We start from the raw sequence: 9931 nt of genomic DNA, 5'->3' as shown, positions 1-9931 counted from the left end.
ACACCCACACTCTCACACACACACACACACACACACACACACACACACACACACACACACACACACACACACAGCTTATAATTTAATAATTATGATATAATTTTAGAGGCCATCACATATGGTTTAAGCTAAACTGTTAGCATGCCTCATCAGACCCAGTCATCTGTTTGACAGGTGGATTTTGATGTTGTGATCATTAGGCAGGTTGAGTGGACCAGTAGGATTCCCAGTTAACCAGGTGCTTGCACATGTGGTGAATTACACACAGACAATGCATGTGTTTGCACACACACACACACACACAGGCTTTTGTTCACTGGCTTTATTTCTTTCAGGTACAACATTACATCAAAAGACACATTCTTTGACAATGCCACAAGAGGCCGAATAGTAAGTGCTCATTTAAATCTTAAGGTGTTTCTCCTGTGTGATTTGTGCAGGATTGGTTTCAATCTTAGAGCCTAACATTCCAACATCTTTCTCAGGTGTACGAGATTCTGAGACGAACAGTGTGTGTACGAACCTGTCAAACCATAGGTGAGGACACCGAGCTGTTCATGTGTGTGTTTGTGTTTGTGGTGGTGCGTGGATCTCAGTTACATCTGTGTAATCAAGCGGACCGAGTCATAGACATGAACATTCTGATTAACAGCGGATTGGTTGCGGTTGGTGGAATAATATTAATGTATGAGGAAAATATTAAATACATTCTCTAAAATGTGAACATATTTTAAGCTTCATTTTTCATCAGGCACAAATTAGACTCTGGACTGCTGAACTTTGGGCAGCAGCCAAACATTATGAGGAGCTTTAAAAGTGTCTGTGTTTGGGGAAGCAGCAGAGATTTCATTTGCATGGATTAAAAATGTCAGTCTGTGTTCAGGCTGTTGTGGAAATAGCCTACGTGTTGCCATTTTCCTTTTACCAAAAAAGAAAAACTTTGACTTTTAAATGCATGTTTGTTTATTTAAAAGCACCCTTATACATAGTGAGTGAATTACCTGCAGCAGATTCAGATCAGCAGTCTGGAGGAAGCAGCAGGAACAGCAGCACAGAAGCTGAGTGATGTGCTGCTGTGGACAGGGTCAGCGAAAAAAACAAAACATGTTTTAGCCACTTAACACAACATGTTTTATAAAAATGCCCACAGAAAAAATATCAGTTGAAGTTTACGCTCCTTTTTTGAATATTTTCACTGCTTTATTTTGCCGTCAAACAGGCCTTTTCCCTGTGGCACTATATTTTGTTAACAGCTGAACTGCTGTATTCCTGCACACAACGTTTCGCGGCGTATTACACGGATCAGCTGTTTGAGTCAGACAGAGCTAAACTTCACTTCACAAAGATTCAAAGATGGTGTGTGTTTGTATTTAGTATTCATTCAGCGTTCAGTCAGGCAGGGAACTCTGATGGTTGGTGATTCAGGCTGGATGTGAAAGACCCTGAAGCTGTGTTTTAACTAAGTCCCACTCATGGCAGCAGTAGCTGTCCTGGTCTGTTGGGCTTACAGCTCACACACCTGCACCACCAGGTAGATTATGGCTCTTTCTTGCCCTCCAGCTTCCACAGAAGTTTCCCTTCTCTCTGTTTCAGCGTGTTCATTCTCCATCTGCAAACGTTCTTCTTCTGTATACTCTGATTCAACGGCATTTCATCCTCGCTGTCATGATCACTCAGTTTTATTTATCCTTTATTTGTCGCCTCGTCCACAAACTGCTGGAACTATATGTCAAACAACTGATCTGCGTCATAATGCAGTGTGTGGCGTAGGTGCGCTCATGAATAGGGATATGATAGTTCAACTGTTCTCAAAATGTAGTGCAGAGGAAAGGGCTATTTGACGAAAATATTCAATATATATTCAAATGATACCTACTTTTTTCAGTGAGCATTTTTTTTCAAAGTGGCTAGAACATGTTTTTGTGGATGACTCTGTCCACAGCAGTACATCACTCAGCTTCTCCAAACTGGGAGCACACTGACTCAAATCTAGTGCAGGTAAAATGACCTCACACAACCCCATGTCAAATACCCCGAACTACCCCTTACTTGCAGGCTTGATGAGCCTTTGTAGTGCGTATTTTGTTTAGTCTAGCCCTTACTGTTCGCTTACTCTACACTTCTTTACTTGATCTCTTCGTCACTAAATGAATAGATACTGCACCACTGGAACAATCTTACTCATTGCCCTGAAAGGATGAGATTAGTAAGTAAAAGCAGGTGCAGGGGAGAGCTACAGTTGCAACGTTTGGCTGAAACACAATTGGACTTTTTTGGGAGGTAGACTACAGGTGAACTGGGAGGTGATATTGATATGCCTGCTGGGAGTTCAGTGCGGAGGTGAAGTGGAGTGGAGTTAAGCTGGTGACCCAAACAAAGAGTGCAATCACTGGATAACTGGATGAGGCCCACATCTTTTTAGCTCTAACTTGTTGAGGAACTATTAACACTGGCAGGCGTCCATTAAAAGAAAGCAAAATTATACAAATTCTATTGAAGTGGCAACAACAAATACATATGAATGAACTGTGAATCACTGTTTTTCTGTCACTGCAACTCTGACTCTGCATTAAGATTAACTAAGGCCTTGTCTTAGTGTGTATGTACTGTATCCGTACAATTTTATGATATACAACAGCTACCTCTGCATTAATGAGACCCATCAGCTCCATATAGAAATGAGCTGCCACCCTATTCATTTCCAGAGATCACCATATGTCTGTTTGGCTCGCCCACCACAGCAGAAGGCCTCAGCCAGCGGGTACTGATGGAGCTGCAGGGGAGGAAGGGGACAGAAAATAGAGTTACATCTCTTCAGCCTTTATTTTCTCCTTTCCCGTTATCTGTTAATCTTCAAATTTTCCCCCCCACACACACCACATACACACACACACACACACACACACACACACACACACACACACACACACTCCATCCTCAATCCTCTGCACAAGTGGGTCATACTTCAGGCTCAGGTCAGGCTCTGATTGAAGCAGGGTTCTCTGAGAGTTGTGGTTGTTTCTAGCTGGTTGAGTGAGCATTCATACAATTGTGTGTGTGTGTGTGTGTGTGTGTTGGTCTTGACATTCATTATTAGCGCTGCTAATCACTGCATAGTTTTCAGTCCCCTGTGAGGCACTAATAATTAATTGATTAATTACTTTGATGAAAGAACCGGTTGTGTATGCTAGGTCCTCTGATGTGTCTGTGTCGGCCCGACCTTCACAGGTCAGGCCATCACTTCCCAAATGAAATTTCCCAAAGACTAAAAGTGGCCCCATGAAGTAGTCCCAGTCTGACTGACACTGAAAAACAGAATTAAAACGGTGCAGGCTGCAGGCTGTGGCCTCATGTCTGCCCTTCACACATATAGCTGGTGTGCAAATACCAATTTATAACACATGGCGGCTGAATTTTAAAGGCCCCATATTGTCTTTTTTGATTATAAATCAGGTCTAGGTTCTATATTAATACTGGGAAAGTATCAAAGCGCTCAGTCCACAGAGAAAACACTCAAAACAGCCAGCCAATCAGAAGAGAGTCTAAGTCTCCTCTATTGTTACTAGAGCTCCAGAGAGAAGCCTGAGAGAGGAGATGTAAAACTACATTCAGATGGTTTTTGGTTCTTAAAACCACAAACATATCTTCCTATGGATCAACACTTCAAATAAAACACAGCAGAAGAGGAAAATATGGAGCTTTAATCTCCATGACCTGAATGAAACAATAGGGAGTTGTTTTATTTTCAGGGAAGTTTGGTAACATAAGGGCTCTTAAGATGCAAGTTCATATTCATTCAGATGAAGTGTCTTTAAAAAAAAAAGGGGAGGAATTTCTGCTGCAGGACTGAATAAAATAGTGCATCAGAAGTTCAGTGTGCAGCAGTAGATGTAAGATAAATAACAGCAGCTCTTTTACAATGGCTGCCACTTTATTTCACGCCTCATCTCTCTCTCTCTCTCTCTCTCTCTCACTCTCTCTCTCTCTCTCTCTCTCTCACTCTTTTCCAGGCATCAGCACATTGATAGCTAAAGGCATTTACGATGCTGCCTTCCCTCTCCACGATGTAAGTGTGAGGTTTTTACATCCCCATGAGATGCCCACTGGTTTCACTTTCTTTCACAACAACATTCAATTTGCAGAGGACAGAAACTTTCTGGGAATAGTTCCAGCTCTCAGTTGCATTTGCATTTTTGCATTTTAATGCTGAAATAACTTTTTCAATTCCTTATCATAAGCAAGTTTTTAAGTCTATGCAGGTTGATTTTTCCTCCGAAACTGAAACCAGTTCCTCCTAAAAAAGCCAAGGACTATTTTGACGTTATGAGTTTATATGAAGGTGCTAAAAAAGTGTATTATGGCAGTCTGTGTTTGATTGTATTGAGTGTATTTGTGTGTGTGAGTGTGTTAATGTGTGTATTTCTGTATGTATGAATGAGTGCAGTGTGTTCTCTGTGTGCACTTGTGATTTTCACCCTCTCCTCCTGCTCCTCAGGGTGACTACAGGGTCATCGGACACCTCGAGGAGAGGAATGACAGACAGGTACATCGCCTCCTCTCACATTTCTTTCTCTTTTCCTCCGCTCTCGCCTCCTCCTCCTCTCCATTTGTCTTTCTAATGAAAAACTACAACAAGTTTGTTTCTGTTGAACACCACATTTGTACATTTGCCTGTTCCAGTTCTTCAGAAAGTGACCTGCTATTGTGAAACAGTGCTGGAGCCATTTAGTTTGCGACAAAAATGTCCACTCCACTTTTCTTAACAATTCCTTCTTCTCTTTCATCTTTATCTCCTCTATTTACTCTCTCTCTTCTTCTCTCAGTCTGTCGCTCCTTCCCATCTGCAGAACCCAGGCACAGATTGAAGTTTAAGTTCAATAAACATTTCTCTGAGGCAGAGCTGCTGTGAGGGCGGGAAAAAAATCTTTCACTGACTCAAATTTCAAAGGATGGAGCAAAACAAAAACTGTTGTTTGGCGTTTCGGTTAGCACATTAAAAAAAAAGATAAACAAAGATAAGCAAAGAAATCTGGTTAAAGTATAAATGTAAAACTTCTTTATCCATCCAGTCATTATAATTACATTCATGTTTTTTTTTATTGTGGCCACATTCATTCTTTCAGCATCCAGAAGGCCAGGCTGCATAATATTATTGTCTTCCTCTCTGGAATATTTCTACCTCTGAGGATTGTTTGCTGATTTAAACTTACAACACAACATCATACACCCACACTGACTGTCTCTCTTTTCTGTCTGTGGTCAGGTTCTGCATGAAGAGTGGGCCAGATACTCAGCCTTTTACAAGTACCAGCCCATTGATCTCGTCAGGTAACAAGACTGCAGCACAGAAAGATGGGAACATTTTTGTTTTATCTGAAACTGAAACTATGTCTGATTAGCAACAGAGAAAGTACAGCAAGGCAAGATCTGCGTTGCATTACGGTCACTGTAGCTTTTCCACCGGTCAAAAAACCTGCTGAGACCCGCTTACATCCGGCTTTTACATTGTAATTGTTCACTGTCTGCTCTGCCATAACCATGAACTGCACTGTCACTTTCACCCTTTAATCCTTTACCTCTGATGCCACAGGAAGTACTTTGGGGAGAAGATCGGTCTTTACTTCGCATGGCTCGGTGTTTACACTCAGCTGCTCATACCAGCCTCCATCGTGGGGATCATTGTGTTTGGCTATGGGGTGGCGACAGTGGACACTAACATACCCAGGTATGTGCATGTGTACTCTCACGTTTTACTTCAAACTGTGTTGCAGCTTCAGTTGTGGATATATTTGTGGTTTTGAGAACCGAGAAAAGAGGAGGCTCTGAGCCTGTCTTCTGATTGGCTGATTGTTTTCTCAGTGGTCCAATAAAAATAAAGCAGATTTCAGGTAAACACTCAGAGAAACAAAATCCTGCAAGGCTGGATGGTGGGTCCAGGTGGGCGGGGCTTGGGGCATGGCTGAGAGTGCTGACTGCTTTGTTGTGACATCACAAAGTTACAGAAGTCCTGACGGCTGGTTTTAAGGCTCAGTTTCTGAATACAGGCTGTGTGCATTTCTCTGTGGACTGAGCGCTTTGATACTTTCACAGTATTAATATAGAACCTAGACCTGCTTTATAATCAAACAACACATGGACATCTACCTTTATACTATATTCAACCTGAAATTCTGAAGTCACAAAGTGCTAAAGGCAGCTTAATGTCTGGTAAAATACTAACACTGGAAAGATGCAGCAGATCAGAGTTTCCCATTTAAACGTATGCACACATGCTCATACACACACTAGACAGGGATTGCCCAGATACCTGCTGTATCTGGCTTTAGTCAGGGTTGTGTGGGAGGAACACAGAAGGTACAGCTGGCAGTGTGTGAGTGTGTCATGAAGCAAAAGGTTGATAATTCAGCCTACACTGACCATGAATACTATGAGGCTTGTATTGCGGGCATGTGTTAAAACCTCCATTGATTTCTAATAAGATCTTTTGAATCCACAAACAGCAACGCAAATGGTTAATCTTATTTTCTTTTAGGTGGAAGTGGCTTATACTTCATTTCTAATATGCCTCTGTGTTAACATTGTTCCATGTAGGTGCTGTGTGACTTAAGTCTTGATTTTCTCCCCCCTCAGCCTGGAGATGTGTGACGAGCGTCTGAATTTCACCATGTGTCCTCTGTGTGACGGAGCCTGTGACTTCTGGCAGCTCAGCACCGCCTGCGGCACTGCCAGAGCTTCACACCTCTTCGACAACCCCGCCACCGTCTTCTTCGCCATTTTCATGTCTCTGTGGGGTGAGGTTATGTATTTGCTTGAGAGCATGTGTGTGTCCCTGTGTGTGTGTGTGTGTGTGTGTGTGTGTGTGTGTGTGTGACTGTATGTGAACAGGTGGGCTGAATGCGAAAGTTGCTCATTAATGTCTCATGACCTCCTTCACCTCAAGTGCAAGTCGTGCTGAGAGCAACAGGCTAAAACAGCATGCATTAAAGGTTAACAAATGCAGAAAGTACATTAAAAGGGAATAACAACAATTAGCAGCACAGACGCTCAGTAGTGAAAGTATTTGTATCATTTTTTTGACAGCAGGGTAATTATATTGTGTCCCATTGTTCTCTTCACTTTATCTTCTGAGAATATTACTCACTACAGGAGGATTTAGTTACCTGTAAATCGTCCAGAGCAGCATCTTCATGCAGCAGGAAACAACAGCTCCTTTTTTAAAAAGTGTATTTTTATCACTTAAAAGACTGTAATATTTGTAAAATTGGGCAGTAGAGATACAGGATATAGATCAACATTTAACTATCTATATAAATAAAATATATTTTTTAATCTTAATCAGGGGTCAGATCAGTGATCAGCTGATTACTGGGAAACCAACAACATTAAAGCCCCCCTCCACTTAAAAATGTGTTTCTTATTGTTAGTTCTTTTGGATGTTTGAGCTTCACTGTGCAGAGTTTGACAGTAGAAGTTACTCTGCTGAAAGGGGAAACTTTCTCTGTGCTCACCTTAAAGGAGCTATTTGTACCTTTTGCTATTGCTACATAGGCAACATCAGCATTAACAGCTGTTTACCTACCAGTCTAGAAGAAACGTTGTGTTGTGTTGAGTTCAGCATCAAACTTCATTCCTTTACTCACGAACAGCTGTCTCCAGAGGTGGAAATCAATGCCAATGTTAACTCTTGTCATGATACTCTTTTCTTCTTCTTCTACAGGCTGTGTGCATTTCTCTGTGGACTGAGCCCTTTGATACTTTCACAGTATAAATATAGAACCTAGATCTGCTTTATAATTAAACAACACATGGACATCTACCTTTAGACTATACGGGACATATAAGAACAATTACCAAGCTAGTTGTAGTTATAGAAAGACACAAATTATCATTCCAAGCATTGTTTGACATTCTTTTAGGACACGAAGAGGGTCTTTAAAAATACATCTGGTGGCCAGTGTGTCTGAAGATGATACTAATTATAGAGACAGTTATTTTATTTGTGTGTGTGTGTGTGTGTGTGTATGTAGCGGTGCTGTTCCTGGAGCACTGGAAGCGTCGACAGATCAGTTTGAGCTTCAGCTGGGATCTGACAGGCATTGAGGAGGACGAGGTACACACAGACACACACACACACACACACACACACACACACACACACACACACACACACACACACACACTCAAAGGAACTCACTGCATACGTACATACTGATGCTCTCTGAGTGCTCAGTGCCAACGTTTTGCCAAAAGATTATTCATTCCTACTATATCAGTTCAGGGCACCTACAGTATGTTGAAGGTAATTGTAACGTATAATAAAACACTTCAGGGTAGGGAAAGATGGTCATCCTGGCTTTGGAGTGAAAGTCAGTCATGCTGCAACATAAAGGACACGATGCCTCCTGCACTGGCACTGAACACTGGTACTGAACATATGCTCCATGTGCATGCACACGGCACATTCCTGCATGCAAACCCGCAGAAAACACATAGATACACAGATGACATTCACATTCACATGTACATGGTGCACACTGTTCACAAATTCCTCTGGTTTCCCCTCAGGAACATCCCAGGCCAAGATACGAGACCATCCTCCTTCAGAAGAGACAGAGGAAGCAGAAAAATAAGAAAAAGAAGAAAAAGAATGAGGTAGGGAAGAGCTCAAGACTACATTTCCCATGATGCCTGTTAACCTAACTCATGAGTGTTTGCAAATTGAAATAACTGGACCTGATTGTCACCAACACTAAAGGAAAGTAATGCTCATTCAGCTATGTCATAACATGTACAGCAAATTATTACGTAACATCACGGTTTAAAATACACACTATACATTGAACAAACAACAACAGTGTAATCAGCTGATTGTGAAACTCTTTCCTCTGCTTCAGTCTCACCGTTGGGATCAGATGATTCCTGATAGTTTGATTTTTAATGCGTGTGGCAGACATTATTTAGTTATGATCTAATGACTGGGAATGATCTAGATTCCCTCTGTAAACTGGGTCAATCACATTGAGCCCTGTTGGCCCACATACACTTTGCTGCAGCAACAGATGGCTTCCTGCCACAGTGAGGGAGGAACTGATTCACACGATGCGGGATCAGTGCCGCACCGTCGCCAAACCTGATTGGGGGATCAAAGTAGGAAACCCGGATGATCCTACAGGTGTTTGTTTCTGTTGTAGCGTCTGCTGGTTGTGTTTTAAGAAAAAGAAAAAGGCACCAATCTCTCTCATCTGATTTGCTTTGTGCTGGGTGGTTCTTCGCCCTCCATGTTATCTGTTACAATCATGTTGGGTAAGAAGCTTGGAATATTCATTTACATTACATGGCAAGTCATACACTGAGGAGTGGACTGTGGTGGTGGAACACACAAAAACACTCAGGTTGGAATTCACACACGTTCACTCCGGCTTTTTACATTTACCTCTATCAGCCTCAATAGGCTTCTGCAATATAGTGATAAATATAGTGATAAGTACATAAGTTAGTTGACAGTTTATAAATATTAATAGTTATATTGCTGACGTCGGTGATCCAAAACTACAACTATATTCTCAATAAACCAGATAATGAGAGGGGACGTCTGCACTGAGTCTGTACAGTGAACAGAAAGAGACGTCATTTTAATTGTGAATATGTTTTTGTACGTGTATATGCATGAATGTGGTTTCTGTGTATGTGTGCGTGTGTGTGTAACCTGTCCCTCTGTCTTGCAGCCAGAGAAGCAGGAGGACGGGACAGTGACAGGGAAGGACAGATGGAGACAAAAACTACTGTCTGCCATGGCTGCAGGAATACCGGTAACCCTCTCCTCCCCTCTCCTCCCCTCTCCTCTCCTCTCCTCTCCTCTCCTCTCCTCTCCTCTCTTCCCCTCTCCTCTCCTCTCCTCTCCTCTCCTCTCCTCTCCTCTCCTCTCCTCTCC

The 9931-nt window shown here is 42.1% G+C and overlaps 1 protein-coding gene across 1 annotated transcript in view; it reads left to right on the top strand.

Annotated features, from left to right (window-relative positions):
• Nucleotides 1-9931, top strand: part of ano2b (anoctamin 2b) — a 68628-nt gene that overhangs the window by 16461 nt on the left and 42236 nt on the right. Inside the window, exons 5-13 of the mRNA XM_023409953.2 lie at nucleotides 336-390; nucleotides 486-537; nucleotides 4011-4066; nucleotides 4496-4543; nucleotides 5264-5328; nucleotides 5591-5725; nucleotides 6631-6791; nucleotides 8028-8110; nucleotides 8566-8652. Of these exons, the coding sequence (XP_023265721.1) occupies nucleotides 336-390; nucleotides 486-537; nucleotides 4011-4066; nucleotides 4496-4543; nucleotides 5264-5328; nucleotides 5591-5725; nucleotides 6631-6791; nucleotides 8028-8110; nucleotides 8566-8652 (742 nt within the window). The remainder of the gene's footprint in view (nucleotides 1-335; nucleotides 391-485; nucleotides 538-4010; nucleotides 4067-4495; nucleotides 4544-5263; nucleotides 5329-5590; nucleotides 5726-6630; nucleotides 6792-8027; nucleotides 8111-8565; nucleotides 8653-9931) is intronic.

Source organism: Seriola lalandi, unplaced genomic scaffold (genome assembly GCF_002814215.2).
Source record: "Seriola lalandi dorsalis isolate HSWRI2012SDOR001 ecotype SW California unplaced genomic scaffold, Sedor1 jcf7180002054410, whole genome shotgun sequence".
NCBI lineage: Eukaryota > Metazoa > Chordata > Actinopteri > Carangiformes > Carangidae > Seriola > Seriola lalandi.
The sequence above is the reverse complement of the archived record's forward strand: the minus strand, read 5'-3'. Positions and strand labels throughout refer to the sequence as shown.